The following is a 17127-nucleotide window of genomic DNA, read 5'->3' as shown; positions in this document are numbered from 1 at the left end:
GTCGTGCTGTAAATGTCCGGTCATGTGATCATATTATTATAATCATTATATTGGGTATTGGCCCACATTTCCAGATCAGTGTGTCACCAATCCAAGCATGCACTTTCTGTCAATCTCTTATCAAATCTGACTGATTTCTTTCTACTGGATGAGTGTCGCAAATGAGTCAAGTACCCACCCTGTGGCCCAGGGGTAGCAGGTTCGAGCCCGCAAGGTATGTCAAAGTTGTTGTGTCCTTGAGCAAGACACTTCACCCTCTTTGTCTGCTGGTGGTAGACAGAAGGACCAGGGGCGCCTGGGCTTGACAGCCTTGTTTCCAGGGCTGACCCAATAGGGCAGCTGTGGCCATATTGTAGCTCATCATCACTACCAGTATGTGTGTGTGTGTGTGTGTGTGTGTAACTGGAATGACTGGTTGTGTTGTAAAGCACTTTGGGGGGTTACAGAACCCTAGAAGGTGTTATAAAAACACAACCGATACAAAGCCTAATCTCTAAAATACACAACTGCAACAGCTAATCTGCAACACAAGCTGGCTTAAAACATTTTTTCATGTCTCTTAACATCATGGAATAGCAATGTTATAAATAAAGTGGTTCTGTCACGTTTATCTAAAAATCTCCTCAATAACACCAGAAAAGGAGAAACAGCCAACTGCCACTTTAGGACAAACTACCAGAGTCCCAAAAAGAAAAACATAATTTAAAACCACAAACAAGGAAAGACGATTGAACCTAAACAAACATTGACTGGTGTTTAGCGCTCTCTTGTTTCCTCTGGCAATGCAGGTCCGGGTTAGCCTAGTGAACTAGACCAAATTCTTGCTTTGCAAAGTTTGGTCTAGGAACGCTCCATTGGAACCTCTGCATCTCCTACCAGGACTCTGGCTAGCCAATCACAACTCTCTAGAGGGGTTTCAAACACATAAAGAGCTGTGATTGGTCCATAATGGTGGGCCAATCATAGTGCTCTATCTGCTTAGTGAACAAATCACAGAGCTTTATCCGCTTTGTGAGCAAATCAGGGCACTCTATATGCCTGGTGGGTGGGATGATGCAACAGAGTGAAACAAGAGTATGTCACATTCATTGTCCAGTAGCATGCGGAGATCATTTGAAAGACAACGGTAGAACCCGCCCCACAACCGAGAGCCGTCAATGGAGCGTGGCCAGACTAAAGAATACATTTATTTAGTCTGGCTTGCCAAGCTAGGTCCGGGTATCAGGGGGACATGATCTAGGGATGATAGCTGACGGGAGGGGTGCGAGTTTACGAAAAAGCTTTATATGTTAAGACTAACTAGCAGACCACGACATTTTACAGATACTGTGTTGAGAAACAAATAGTCTTTGTTTCAGCTACTGAAATTCTTTAGAATACATTTTTAAAGAAGTGGATAATTTAATCGGCTTAATTGATAAATCTGACATTGTTTCCATGAACTGATCATCAAGCTGAATCAAGACACACAAGTCAGAATAATTTGTCACATTTTCAATTAAAGTTAAATAAGAAAACAATGAGTGATTTGTGTTATTTTAGCATTTTAAAGAGAGAAATACTAAAATCAATGTTCGAGTTTCCAAGACAAACCAAAGTCTCAGTCCTAAATGATCTTGTTATGGCTGTGAATTGTTCAGTCATTGTTTGAAAAGGTCACAAAATGCAAATTTGTACAAAAAAACTGCCTCATCACACCTTGAGCCCAGTAATCAGTGGGAGCGCCGTCCTCTGAGCAGCCACACAGCACCCAGGAAATTAAAATAATTGAATAGGCCTTTAATAGGTAGCTTTTTATTCCGTTTGTAATTTCATTAGAAAACCAGAAGTGGAAAAAAGACAGATCGCTAAATCACAGGAGAGGAAGATCAAACCCTGCAGTAATAAACCTTTAAGAAGTGGCAGACCCTGGATCAGTTGTAAAGCCCACTAATGTGAAGCCGCTGACATATTCTGGATTTGTGCCACTAAGACCAGAGTCAGGCGCTGCACAGTAACATCTAAACTGAGTATTTTCAGGAAAAAATATTTTTTTTCAGCAGGATTTTATACAATTTTCTCAAAGAACTTAGAATTACAGCTTGAAATCCATCCGACTCAGCGGTCGACAGTAAAACACGAGTAGTTTGGTTGCCTTGCTGTGATGAACTTTGGCAATAAAGGAACGCTTTAGAGGCAACAAAGTCCAAATCCTAAAAAAGACAGATCTTTTCTCCTTGGTTGTCTAACTGTTGGATTTTACTGGACGGTAACCAGAAAAATGCATCTGATGTTCAAGAATTGAGCGCTGGACAGAGACAAGAAGGAGCGGATCCAGTCCAGGCTCTCTAAGCAGGGAGACAGTGGCCAGACAAGCTCATAATCCTCTTATGAAAGACAGCAAACATTTGGCCTGTTAGATTTATAAATATTTCCTCTATTAGTGAAAAACACAGTGGCTGTTCATGTTTCCACAGGTTTTAAGCTGCACCCTAAACTCAAACCTCTAAGCTAACATTAGCATTTTAGCAACACCCCATTTTTGGTTTACGTTGAATAGAGATGCTCAAATCTGATCTACCAATATTCACCACTTTGCAAAATAACCATTTCAACCACACGTTTGTTAACGGATTAATAATAAAATCAGGATGCAGCAGCAAAAACAGCTCACTGTAAACCACAATATAGTTCTTTAGGCAGGAACGATCTTTGACATCTATTAATGACCAAATTCCTTAGTGTGCCTATTGCCTACATCATATCACAGTAGAGGCCAAGACTATATTTTTATTTCTAAAGCATCATACACAATTCCTGAAAGGAGGAAAACACCAGATTGCTGCTTTAAGCGTTTAAGACCTAATAAGTTTGGATTGGATAGCTGAGCAACAAAGAGTTCTTAAACCGCAAGAAAATAAAGACACAAAATTATTGGAAAAAAATAAAAAGTAAAAAGACGACTTGTGACGAATAACAGTTGGATGAAGACTGGAGCGTTTGAAATCCCACCTTGAAGCTATAAACCAACAACTAGAGTCGTCCTGTAGTGTCTCAGGCTATATACGTTTTCAGTGATAAGACTGCATGCAAGAAGAAAAACCCATGATATACATACGTATGTGTATGCCTTCCAAAAGAAAAAAATGCTTTTGTCACACAAAAATTAGTAAGATGGATACAGATTTTTTTTACATTTATGCCGCAGGATAAAAAAAATGTAATCATCAGAGGAGGGAGACATCAAATGCTCCACCAGGGAATTGCTCCAATGTCATTTATCTATTTACCTCTGCAGGGGAACAATTTAGTGCTGCACTAATATCAAATATTATTAACCTCATAAGCCTCTGATATTTCATATCTATTTCTGCCACACTGCCCATCACTCTTATGTCCAACAATCCGGTGATGTTAGATGAACCAAACAGATCTGGGTCATCTTTTGGATTCAGCCTCAACCTTCAGATGAGGGGGAATTCTCTTCCTGGCAGTTCCTCCTTTCACCTGGATGCAGGCTAATCCCACCTCACAAATATGAGACGTGCATAAATAACTCGTCTTGCTACGTTTTTTTTTTCCTGCACGTCTTCAATGGAATAAAGTGACTGTGGGTTTGGATCACCTCTCTGATTCAGCACTCATCCACTTACAGAGGTAATGGACGTTCACTCAAGTTGCATTTTCTCAAGTAATTAAAACAAAAAGATTACACAAATGGGGAAAACTGTTCCAGCAGAACTAAAGGAGAAATGTAACTGTGAGCTGCTAGAGAGAAAGAAAGTCATCTGTCAGCAGGCGGACAGCCCCAACTTCATTTCGCTGCCGAGTGGTGAGAGATGATAGCTTTGGATTTCAAATGCTGAGGATTGGCACGATATGAGACTTTTCAACAATCTGCAATAATGACTTTTTCTCTGAGTGGACAAACTGTCAGGTAATAACGCATCTTAGGAGAAAATGGAGAATCTTTTGGCTCAGGTAAAGTGTCACCTAGCAACTCCCAAGTGTCCTATCCATAATAGGCTTGGAGGTATCTCTGGAGAAGCCCCCCCCCCCCCCCCCCCCCCCCCCCTAAAAACCTGGTTCAGCTTGCTTCCACCGGCCCCATGACCCCACGGACAAACAACAGCCTCATTCTCTGCACCGCTGCTGACCTCATGGTCCCTTTGTGAAGGGAAAATCCAGAGTTGTATTCTGTTAAAACGGTAAACGGTGAGTCGACTGCGAGCGGGACAGACCTGCATCTATCTGCCGCGGGCCTACAGATGAAAAAGGACACTGCTGCCTTTTCCTCAGCCCTGCACTTCAGGAAAACATGGTAAGAAACGGAGGAACTCTCAGTACAGGCTGCTCTGCCTAGCATTGCCCTAACACTGTTCATTTTCTAGAGCTGAATCTTTTATCTGCTGTTGGACTGCTGACATTTACCTCTGCAGGACGTAAAACATATAAATCCATCTAAGAAGCTGCTGTAGTTTTTATTTATGGAGGAATCAACTATGCAATTTTAGGTAAAACTTTACAATAAGGGTCCCTTTATTAACGTGACTTAGTGCATTACGCATTAATAAACTATTAAATGTAGTATTAACGACTTCTTAACCATATTATGTAATGTATTACTAAGCAGACACACCCCCTGGCTCTTTATCCTAACCTTAGGGTCACTTAATAGTTACCAATAACAGTAGCGTTAATAAAGGGACCCTTATTGTAGAGTGTTACCGAATTTTGTTATAATTAAATACTTTCAATATACACTTAAACGTAAGAGACAGTTATGTGTTGGAGCACTTGTGCGTACAAAGTAAAATGCATTTTAATGGAAGTTACTATAACTTAAAAAAAACAGAACTTGGGAATTAGCTTACTGAACACGCATTTCTGAGTAATAGTAAACAATAAAAACATTTTTGAGATCTTTGTACTTTTTTGTCTTATTGGACATTTCAACTGGACACGTAAGCATCACACAACGTCTGTGAAGCATAGTCACCTTTATAGTTAATGGGAACGTTTCCTCCGGCCACAAAACATTACGATTTAGAGACATCCCATTGTTTTTTTACGCGCTACACTTCAAGAACGTGTCAAGCTCAGCAGTGCAGATCGAGCCAGACAGAAAATCAAACACAAAAACAGTGTAAAACGTCCTGAGATTTCCATAATAAAAGTAACACGTTGATTTCCAGTTGCTTTTGGAAAATTATACATCATTATCTGTGAAAAATCTGTGGCCAATATAAAAAGAACAGGAAAACGTTCAAGTACGCAAACTGCCAGAATCACGCGTGGTCTTGAAATCCTTTAGTCATTTCGTGGCTCCAGGAAACGCTGCGGTTTTGTGGTTGAAAAACATCAAGAGGGAGACCAAATCATGTCCATCTACTTTGGGTCCATGGCTCCCCTACTGCTAAGAAAAAATTAATGGGTGTCTATGTGCCGCTCCTTTTGATGTGCCATGGATTTAACACATGATGTCTGTGAATTTCAAAGACACATTTTGATACCAAGAAAGCACTGATTTTCGTCAGACAGCAAAAGTTACTTTAGGTTTTGCGTGAAAATACCAAGTGAACTCCAATGGCCCGTCAACAAATTTACATAATCAAAGCAGAGGAGGAGGAGAAAAATGGCTGCATGTTTAGCAAGATTCACATCCTTCGTCCAGGATGAATAAGGAGCATTAAAGTGGAGAAAACCACTTTAAATTTGGTCATGTGGTAAGCTGTACAGCTTCAGAAATTTTGTGCATCAACCAATGTTATCAGTGACATTTTAGCATGAAAATACGGTGGAAAATGTCTAGATATTGGCCATGGAAATCTATGGTACAAATCTGCCGTCAGCTGACCATGTCTCCTACATATAGGCATTGGTATCAGTGTAGCATCATGAATGTCCTGTTTTTGACCTAAAGGTCTGCTGCATCTGCTCGAGCAGAGACATAATGTCTCTGACAGGCTAATCTACATGAGATAGTGGCCAAGGTCTTTCATGCACTCTGCTCAACTGAACTGCTTCTTCTCTGTCAGCAAAGACCAGAACTATTTTGATAAATACATAATCAACAACTTTGTTAATTACCAATAATAATGTGAGCCCAATGTTCAATCAATCTGTGAAATGACAATGTTATTAATTGATATTATAGTCTGTGATCAGTAGTATTTTACAAGTTATTATAATCTTGGACATTTGCACTAGACACTAATGACACGTAATGCTAAAAGTCACACGGCACATTTCCTTTTGTCTCACCCAATCAGAGCCTTCGTTTCTGGGGCTAGGCGTGGTGTTTTATAAGCCCTCTTTTTGCATGTCAAATTCTGATTCGCCAGTAAACCAAAATATGACAATTATAAAAACTATCCCACGCCACCTTTTCTTTAGTTCAAAGCGTTCTAGAGGAGTCTCGGACAGGCCATCCGGATTCCTCTTCAGCCAAAAGAACCTCGACAAGCTGGATAAAATCTTTTGCAAGTTACAGCTGACCGCAACGGTTCCTTCAGAATAAAAGCTGAACCTCACGACCCCTTCAGGGTCTCAGAGACGTCAGTGATAACCTGTCGTGACCTGGAAGCCTTCCAAGACTAGTTTGGTCGGCACCGCTGCTTTTCTACCGGCTTCGGTACCAAGGAGGGTCCACGAGAACCTCAACATTCTGGATCTAACGGAGGCTTCCCCTGGGGTACGGAGACCGACAGATGGCGTTCCATGTGTGTTATAAAGCTCCTACTAAAGTTTAGAGCGAAACATTCACTCCCACTCAGAACTACCTACTTCTCCGGATCCGCTGGTTCTGAATAACATTCCACACACACCACCATCATATCATGTCTCACTCCACCTTAGTCCATCAGTACACAGAGTGTTAGAGTTAGTCTTGTTTAAATTGTGTAGAAATAAATTTTATAACCATTTTAAACCCGACTCTCTCTCTTTCCTTGGAGTTAATACGAAGTGTCGCTTAATCCCTACAATAAAAAGTTCCAATCTTCTGGTTAAAATATTCAAAGATCCATCAGATTGATATTTCATATTTCTATGGAATCTCACATTTTATGGTCCATAAATAAGATGTATACGACCCATTCTTTACATCAGCAATAGAAAAAAACAATATTGGTCGACCTCTGCTCAGTACGGTCACCAAAAAGTTGAGCTGTAAATGTGACTTGACATGCCCATTGTACTTCTTTTAGAGTCTTGATGGAGACGCTGTATCTGTGATTGAAAACCCAGTGGCCATCGGTCATCCTTTGCACTCAGAGGCGTCGGCAGGAGCTGCAGGAACTGAAGAAGTCCAGGGCTGGTGGAAGGGCAGCCGTTCCACGAGTCACGGTGAGCTGCAGCCTCTAAACCAACAGAGGAACTTCTTCATAAAAATGACTCCACGATGACGTGCTTTTTAATTCCTCTGTGGTATACAAGTACAGAACAAAGCTTCTTGTTTTCATACCTCTCAGTGCTGCGTGTTCACCACGCGATTTACTTAACTGACATTTCATTATTCCTTTCAGCTCACATCAGGGTTCAAGTATTAACTGTTGCTTCAGCTCACAGATTGGTGCGACTGTTGGCAGCTGTGTGCGCCGTCGGACTCCTGGGAGGATTGGTCGCAGGTGTCTGGTTTCTAGGTGAGTCTGTGTTCGTGAGAAGGAATGACTAAATGAGCTTAGCTGCAGTTAGAAGTTGAAAATAACCTTAAAAAGGCCCAGTTAGAACCATTAAAGCAGCTGCAGCTTTATAGTGTAGGATTAAGGATTACATCCTAACAGCTCCTCTTATAATTTCATGATAATTTCTTCAGATTGTGTAAAAACTGTTGTTTCATTAAAGACATTGAGATTTAGTATGATGGGGATTACAGAGGTAGCTGGTGGTTCACCCTGTGGCTCTTGAACTCTATTTAACAATATTAAAGATTTTAAAGGGTTCCTGAGGCACGTTTAACATCAAATGATAGACTTGTCAGTGCTCCCTGGTGGACAAACTAAGAAATATATTATTCATCACCATAATCTCTATGCTGCACTTGTTTGCAAATTTATATTTGCAAAGACCTAATGAGGGCTGACACAGTTGTGTGGCTAATAATCCATCTGGCACCACTATAAAGAACGGTTTAATTCTTTAAATGATTCACTAATCTCATTTATTATTACACTAAATTACCGATGTGAAGCCTGGATCTGGCGACCCACACAAGTGAAACCAACACTGCAACGAACCAGGACTGGTCAGATTTAAATTCAACTTCCATCGTCTGGTTTTTGAAACCAAGATTTTATTCTATCTCACAAGTCCTCTGGCTTTAATGAAGCTAATTAAGATTAAGAGAAATTATTCTAGAGCGGGTGAAAACCATTTCAAAACTAATACCTCATGTTGTTTAAATGAGCTTTATAGTCTTTTTGGCAGCCCTTCAGATATGAAATTATTAAATTACATCCTCCTCTCAAAAGTACTTATTCAGATTATCTTGTAGAATTAGGAGAATGATTTTATTGCCTGTCTGAATGGAAGATTAAAGGACTCATTAATCCACTCTTATGTGCATTCAGTCAAACTTCTGCTGAGGCCGTCTTCTTCCCAAACTCCAGTAGGGCTCGGCGACACGAAGGAGCCGTCCTTCTGCAACGTGTCCGAGGATGTCTCCATCTCGGACCTGAGGAAAGGTCTGTTTTTGTTTCACTTTTCTTTCTGCTTCATAAATAAAATCAGGACCGGATTCATTATGAAGTGACTCATCATCCAGGATCACAGTTCACCTCTGCAGTGTTTTTTAGTTGAATGGCAGCAAGATAAATATGCAGCTGCTGCGTCTTGTTGTCCTTCAGCTCGCCAATGAGAGATTCCCATCGACTAACATGAAAACATCACACTTCATCACCCGTTTGGATCAACTTTATTAGCAGGGCTACTTGTGCGTTTACCAATCATTGCCCACGCTCTTGTTCGTTATTATTGACTGAGAGCTGGTCTCTGGAGGGATTTTCAATCAATCAGGTTCAGTGTTTTACAGAATCAGCCCAGAAAACTCAGTCCTGGAGATCCAGCTGCAGAAGCCACACACCTGGCTGCCGGTGTGCTCTGAAAGGTGGAACTCTTCACTGGGAACACTGGTCTGCAGACACCTGGGTTATCTGAGGTGTGATCGCCATCGTGCACACAGACTCACTGATTGAATTTTAGCCTGTTTTGCAAAAGCTTTGGTTATATGTGATGTCCTGTGTCACATCTTATGAGTGTGATTTATTAACACTCTTTCCACTATATGCTTTGGCTCCTTTGCACCAGACTGACAAAGCATAAAGGAGTGAATCTAACAGATATTGGACCAAACTACAACGATGGCTTTATACAAATTACCTCGGAGCAAAAGAGCAGTCTGGAGAATATGTGGCAGTTCAGGTAGGACAACTTGTCTGAGGATTCATGCTCATAATTATGTAAATTGTGCAAGGACAATTTCAGCTACAAACAAATTAATTATGCATCATTAGTTACCCGATTTATTTTCGTTTAGGGAGAGCTGTATCACGGGGAAGGTTATCGCTTTGCAGTGCTTTGGTGAGCAAATTAAAGTCAACTTTCAGATTAACTTTGCACCTGGTACCAAACCCTTTAGTTGTTCTTTTTAAAAGGGACATATGACTTCAGTTTTATTAGTTCTGTTAATACAAAACATTTTATTAAAGTTCTTTACAATAAATCCCTCTCACATAGCCATAGCTTTAATTTTGACAGTTTCAGTACCTTCCAGAATGAGGCGTTTCAGGGCTCTGTCACTTTAAAGGTGCAATTTCTAAGAATTCTAGAGTGAAATAATCAAAATATTCTAATGTCTTAATCGTGATGGAAGAAATGTTACATAAAAACAGATTTCATTCTCCACCAGCTGGGGGCTGTCAGATTTTCTACCTTCAAAGAATAAAAAAGTGGGACGTAGTTACTGTTTACACTCTTGTGAGGTTGCTGAATCTGCAGCAGGCTATGCAGCAGCGCAGACATCTGTAATCCAACACCGACAGGCAAAAAGCTCCAGAGTCGATTGAAGGACTGAAGCCAGTAAACAGGAGCAACCCAGGAGTTATTTTTTGTACTCCTAAGAAGCTAAGATATCTTTGGATTTACTCTAGCAGGCTAGAGGCCAACGGCGAGTTAACAAAACCAACGGTGAATTAGAAGCAAATGGTCAGCTCTAAAATATTTCAAGCTACTTTTTAAATTACCAACAACTTCACATTCCAGTGAATTGATTTCCTTTAAAGGCACACTTGACAGATTTGCTTGCTCTTAGGCCTAGTCCACACGTAGCCGGGTTCTTTTAAAAACGAATATCTGCCCCTCCAAAAACTTGCATCCACACCACCTCGTTTTAAAAACAAACTCTGTCCACACTTACCTAGATAAATACGTTGTTAAGGACATGCCAGACCTGTAGGCGGCAGTACTTCCCCCGTTCTCAAACTCATCCTTCGTCTGTGGTCTTCCGCAAGGAGCAGTAATTCCGCTTGCAAAAACAAACAAGCAAAAAGCGCTTGGACAACTGATAAAGCGAGCGCAGCTCTGAGGGCATCCATGCTGTCGGCTAGTGTAAACACAGGTCGCACACGTGATGTCAGCATTTTCTTGTCGCGGAAAGTGACGTTGCGGACCTTAAAACTCCGGTTTTGTCTGTCCACACGCAGACACCCAAAGCAGAGAAAACGCAGAGCTTCACTTTGGCCGGAGTTTTTAAAAAGATCCGTTTTCGTGTGAAAAAACTCCGTTTTCGTGTGGATGACAGGCCAAAACGTAGAAAAATATCTACGTTTTGGCAGATCCCCGGCTACATGTGGACAGGGCCTCAGACCCTCCAAGTCTCTGTTATCAATTCTCTGTGGTCAAACCGAAAGCAAAACTTCTCGCTGTGCGTTCCTCTTTTTAACACCTTAATTTAACTGCTGAAATTTCTCACCAGCCTTCATTGTTTTCTAAATTAAATCAGCTGTGTTCATCAGGAAATGTGCTGGAACCAGACTGCCGCAACAGGAATACGTGTATTTATCCACTTAACTTATTGTGACTCGTCTTTGCTTGTCACCTAGAATCTTCTGGTGCCGCTCTGTAACTGGCAACAGCTATGAAACCCAAGGAAAAGCAACGAGACAGTAATATGTTTACTTAAAAATAGACAACGTAACCACGGATCACAGGCTGTTTGTTCTTACAAGTTGTACCTTTAAAATAAAAAAGCTGAAGCTGGCCACGCCCACCCATCCCAGCTCAAGCTTCTATAAGCTGAGAAGCTCAGACATCCTGGAGGGGCTCAGAGTACAACCACTGCTCCTCCCGCCTGGAGAGTTGAGGGGTGGGTCTATGATAATTTACCCATTTGTGACATCATAAATGTGGAATTTATGAAACAGTTTGTTTTAGGCACATAACCTCTATAATCAAGCAGACCGAAAACAAAAGGATGGGTTATTGCCAAGTTTGGAGTGTTTATAGAGACCCGCATGGCAGCACAAAGGGAAGCAAAAGGAAAGTGTTGCATAACATGTCCCCTTTAAAAAGCAGAGAGAATGAATGTATTTGCTGTCCTTGCTGATAAATGGGTCCTTATAGAGTGCGGGGTGCGAGCAAAGCTGCCCAGGATAATAGGAGGAATGGAGGCCGCGCTGGGCAGGTGGCCCTGGCAGGTCAGCCTCTACTACAGCAACCGTCACACCTGTGGAGGCTCTATCATCACCAGTCAATGGATAGTAACAGCAGCCCACTGTGTGCACAAGTAAGAGCGCTAACGTTAACACCATCAAAGGCCAAAGGTCACAGCTGCTTTAAAGGACAGCAATCAGTCATTAAAAGCTGAGCATTCCCCCTTATGAATGTCTGACTTCACTTTCTCTTGTGAAATGTCAGCTACAGGCTACCTCAGGTGTCCAGCTGGATGGTCTATGCTGGCATCGTGACCCGCAGCTCGGCTAAAACAGCCCAACTTGCAGGCTATGCAGTGGAGAAGATCATCTATAACAAGAATTACAACCATAGGAGCCATGACAGCGATATAGCCTTGATGAAGCTGCGAAGGCCACTCAATTTCTCAGGTCTGCCTGGCACAAGGTTCAGCCATTAACATGTGGGCTGGTGTAGCAGCAAAACAACACTAATGTCCTTACATGACAAACACAAGAGGGCAAAGCTGGTGTAAATCTTTTAAACCACATGGATTAAAGTCCCCACAGTAAAACGGTTTAGGTGAAAAGAATCATCGTTTAATCCAGTAATGTTGTAAACAGTCAGATTTATTGTGTTAAAGAGGCAAACCTTCTTTTTCTTTTTAACTAGATACAATTAGACCCATCTGCTTGCCTCAGTTTGATTATGACCTCCCAGGTGGTACGCAGTGCTGGATTTCTGGATGGGGGTACACACAGCCTGATGGTGGTAAGCTGAGTTTCCATTCTCAGTACTGCAACACGGTGTTGGAACGTGACGTTCATATTTACAAAGTTACCTTCATGCATCTTTTCCCCCCCTCAGTTCATTCACCTGATACTCTGAAAGAGGCGCCAGTTCCTATAATAAGCACAAAGAGGTGCAACAGCTCCTGCATGTACAACGGAGAGATCACACCACGAATGCTTTGTGCGGGATACACAGAGGGGAAAGTAGACGCGTGTCAGGTCAGACGTGTTTAGAAAACTAAGATTCCTCCTCTTCTGTGATGCATGTTCAGAGTAGAAGTACTCACATTCATTACTCTGGTAGATCGGCTGCGCAGTGACGCAGTGGTTAGAGCTGTTCCCTTGAAGCAAGAAGGTCCTGGGTTCGCTTCCCGGTAGGGCTGCTCGATTATGGCAAAAATAATAATTACGATTATGGTGACTGAAATTGAGATCACGATTATTTAGGACGATTTTTCAATTTATGTTGATTTTATTTGTTTTTATTCAGTCATAAAATTGCTCAGGGCACAATCAGGACAAAAATAAGAAACAAGATGATCACTAAAAGAACTCCTGATTCCCAGGATAAAAAGACCAATATTCTTATAGCTCATAGTTTATGACCCAAGGGCTATAGACCTTGGTTTAACTCATTTAAGTCTAACCAGTACAGACCCAAATACCAATATCTTGCAAATACTGACAGCAAGAATTATACAGTGGCATTTATAACAAATTAATGCAAATAAATTGATGTTCACAAAATGTTGCATAACATTTATTGAGTCGTGTCAAGGTGCTGTAGGAGAGTGCACTAGTACCGTGTCCTCAGAGAGATTAGTTATTAGTTATCAGCGTGAGGAACTTATTTCTACCTTATTTATAAACTATTTATTTACAAGTCCATCAGTTAATGTAATAATTGTCCAACCACAGCTGCACCCCCCACCCCCCCACCCCGGTCTCACAGCAATCGGGCAAGCTGCACGTGTGTTTAGCACGCTGCACGCGCACATTTAGCCGTTTTTAGTGGCTCAGGAGTCCGCAGGTGCGGTGTGTGTGTCACTCACTCTGGTTACTCCAACAGGGAGCCGGCTCCGAGAGCTGTTTCTTTAGCGACTGACACATCACTGCATCATTCCCTTTCCTAATGTTGTGAAGAACGGTCCGGAGCACAGGAGGAGTGTTTAGCTAACCTGCAGGAAATGTCGACGACAGTTATCCAGAAAGTAGCTAAGGGTTACCAGAGATGTTTCTGAGGTGATCGCTAGGTACTTTTAGGATTAAAAAGTCAAGAAGGGGGTCTGAAAAGCTGCTAGAAATAGCGTCAAAGTCGCTAAGTTGGCAAAACTGTGGAGGAACGCTTCATTTGCAACTCAGGGCAGCGCAAGCGGGAGGAGCAAATAATCGGCTTGTTTTGTTTTTTTAAAATCGTTCAAAACTCAGATCGTAATCGTGATTAAAATTCGATTAATTGAGCAGCCCTACTTCCCGGCCTGGGATCTTTCTGCATGGATTTTGCATGTTCTCCCTGTGCATGCGTGGGTTCTCTCCGGGTACTCCGGCTTCCTCCCACAGTCCAAAAACATGACTGTTAGGTTGATTGGTCTGTCTAATGTCTAATGCTTAACGCATTCACTTTCCGCTTGGTGATGCGGCTCGCGGATGGAACGCGCTTCACAACTCGCAGCGTTTATGGTTCATGCGGCTCGTCTCTGCGGTGAGCCAATATTCTCCCAAACTGTAGGGGGCAGCATGGAGCTCTACAGCATGCATCCAACACTACACCATAGTAGAAGTAGAAGTTACTGTTTACAACATGGCATTTTAGCAATTTTAACAGTGTCCTCGTCTTTTCCGACAGTGCGAGCTATTGCTCTCCAAGAATTATTAACAACATGTTGATCACGGTGATCTTTGAGATCTGAATCATACAAATGACTGTATTTACGAACCTCTGCCGTACTAGTTCTTGCCAGTCTGCCATGTTTTTCCGCGTCCGACCGTCCGCGTGGTTAGAAAATTTACTAGGTGCACGTTGCGGAAATTTTGGGCCGTGCGGAGGCGCGGTAGAGGGGCGTGGTTGGTAAAATGATGCAAAATTACGCAACTTTTCTGCGCAGAGCCATGCGGACCTCGCGGACGCGTCAAGCATAAACCAACCTTACGGTGTGAGTGTGTGTGTGTGTGTGTGATTGTTTTTTTTTTCCTGTGTGTCTCTGTGTTGCCCTACGATGGACTGGCTCTCTGTACAGGGTGTACCCCGCCTTATTGCCCGTTGACCACTAGAAATAGGCACCAGCCCCCCCGTGACCCTGCGTGGACAAAGCGGGTTCAGAAAATGGATGGATGGATACTCTGGTAGAAGTATAGATACTATGGTTTTAAAAGACTATAGAGAATTCAGTATCAGTTCTAGCTTTTTACTTGAGTAAACCAATTCCAAGAAAACATTTGTACTAAAGGCTAAAATTACTATAATGTTATATAAAATTATGGGTGCAAATTTAATGTGGTAATTATGATTAATAAACTTAATAAAAGAAAATGTAGCATCATATCAATGAATATCAACAAGCTGCACCTCTTACAAACAGCAGAGCCTGGGCTAGAAGACCATATAAAAACTAAAGAATCATGACAAATCGCTCTTCATGAAGAAAAGGAAGGAAGTAACTTTATCCATATGAACTCTATTATAGCAGGAGGGCAGGGGCGCCTCCAGAAAATTTTGATAGGGGTGGCCAGACAGGGCCAAAGAAATTTTTGGGGTGGCACACCAAATTGGTCCGTGTGGTAACTCTGGGAGAGTTTAGCCTGTGGCGATGTATTGCATTGCTACTTTATTGTTTTTTATTAAAACAGCACGTATCCAAAACTATTTTAATTTTACAAACACAAACATTTCAGAAAAATACCTTTCAGCTGTTTAAAATGTTATTTCTAATTTTATTTTAAAATGTATTTTTTTAAATTTAATTCACCTGTTGCTGTGTTCACACACACAAAAAAACTATGGAGATAAAAACTTTTTTTAAATGATGAGCAGAAGAAACACATGTATTTTTTATTTTGATTAAGTTTTTACTCATTAATTGTATTATTTTAATTTTGTTTTACAATAATGTCTTGATTAAATAAGATCAATTTATGGTTTGAGTGAACATTAATATGATTTATTAACACTGGCTTTTGCTGGGGGGCCCAGCAATTTTCTAGGTGTGGCCATGGCCACCCCTGGCCACCCCTTGGAGGCGCCATTGCAGGAGGGGCATACATACCCGCGGCATTCGTCTTATCAAATCAAATTTATTTATGAAGCTCTTTTTATAAAAATGCAGCTCAAAGCGCTTTACAATATTAAAAACAACCACACAGTAGTCGGTTTCCCACCCCTCCCATACAGAATAACATCAAAGATCCCTTTTGTATCCTGTTTGAACCATATGTGGATGATACAAACCAACTGTGTCCGAATGCATTGGTGCAAATTATCTAGATCGTATCTTACAATATATCTTTTTATCTTTGAGGGTTTCTTTAACAATGAAAATCTGAAATGAAATATAAACAACAAGGCTAATTTACACTGTAAGGAGTAGAAGACAGAGGAAATTGTATGAAAATTTAAGCAGCGGACATAGCATTTGCAGTGGAGTATGGATACCCACGATTTCTACTTAAGTAGGGTAACAAAGTATTTGAACTTGACACCACTGTTTGTGCTTAGAGATTTAGAGAAGAGCTTGTGCATCTACCTCTCCAGGGGGACAGTGGCGGTCCTCTGGTTTGCCAGGATGAGAATGTGTGGAGGCTGGTGGGAGTCGTCAGCTGGGGGACAGGATGTGCGGAACCAAACCATCCAGGGGTTTACACCAAAGTGGCTGAATTCTTGGACTGGATCTATCATATAATTGAGGTTTGGTTTATTTTGCTGTTAAAATAACAAAAAACCACAAAGATAAACAATGTAATGCCAACCCTATTGTGCTATACCGTTTAATCAAACAGCTGCAATATAGTTAGCAAATTAATTAGTTAAAAATTATAGATTTGTTTCAAAAACTTTCATTCTCAGTTGCTTTTTCTAGTAGTAGAAGGCCTTTTTTCCCTCTTTGCAATAATGAACTACAACATCAAAACTGTTTAGATCACATGAGATTGTTGACTACAGTCATTTGCATTATGTTTTTGCTCTGCAGCACTAAAGGCTGCACAATGAAACAATTTACACTGATTGCTAATGATCACTCTCTTTGTTTGCAGAGTTACTGAAAACAACAAACAAGAGGATGCCCTTAGTGTGTTTGAGACGTTATGAACAATCATACATTAAATACATATGTCAGTTATATGGTGTTCACATATGAATAGACAGAATGTATCAACATGTGTTTTCTGTTATATTATTTATGTACTGATAATAAAATCATGCTTCTTTTTAACACAATGGCTTGGCTCGCCTGACTGCAACATGATTTCTACCAACTCAACCACCCCCACCCCCACATATATCAGTCAATCTTTTAAAGCGTTACCAAGTTTTTTGCAGTGACAAAATTTGTCATAATGTATCCTAAATGTATTAGCAAACAAATTATAAAAACAATTCATAGAATTTTGAATGGGATGCTGGTATCTCTAAAATTAGAAAAAAAAGGAAGTATTTATTTGATGGAGAATTGCATGCAATGGGCAACATAGGTTC

General features: G+C 41.1%; 1 protein-coding gene across 1 annotated transcript; it reads left to right on the top strand.

Annotated features, from left to right (window-relative positions):
* The first annotated feature begins 4101 nt into the window (after positions 1–4101).
* Positions 4102–16891, top strand: tmprss5 (transmembrane serine protease 5). The gene is made up of 13 exons (XM_054742560.2): positions 4102–4300; positions 7188–7326; positions 7542–7622; positions 8550–8663; positions 9001–9136; positions 9286–9399; positions 9515–9558; positions 11599–11761; positions 11893–12077; positions 12319–12417; positions 12514–12656; positions 16186–16338; positions 16686–16891. The coding sequence occupies exons 1-13, from the start codon at positions 4298–4300 to the stop codon at positions 16692–16694; spliced, it is 1383 nt and encodes a 460-aa protein (XP_054598535.1). The 5' UTR covers positions 4102–4297; the 3' UTR covers positions 16695–16891.
* Positions 16892–17127: the final 236 nt, after the last annotated feature.

This window comes from Nothobranchius furzeri, chromosome 13 (assembly GCF_043380555.1).
Source record: "Nothobranchius furzeri strain GRZ-AD chromosome 13, NfurGRZ-RIMD1, whole genome shotgun sequence".
Taxonomy (NCBI): Eukaryota; Metazoa; Chordata; class Actinopteri; order Cyprinodontiformes; family Nothobranchiidae; genus Nothobranchius; species Nothobranchius furzeri.
This window is presented reverse-complemented; position numbering and strand designations above follow the sequence as displayed.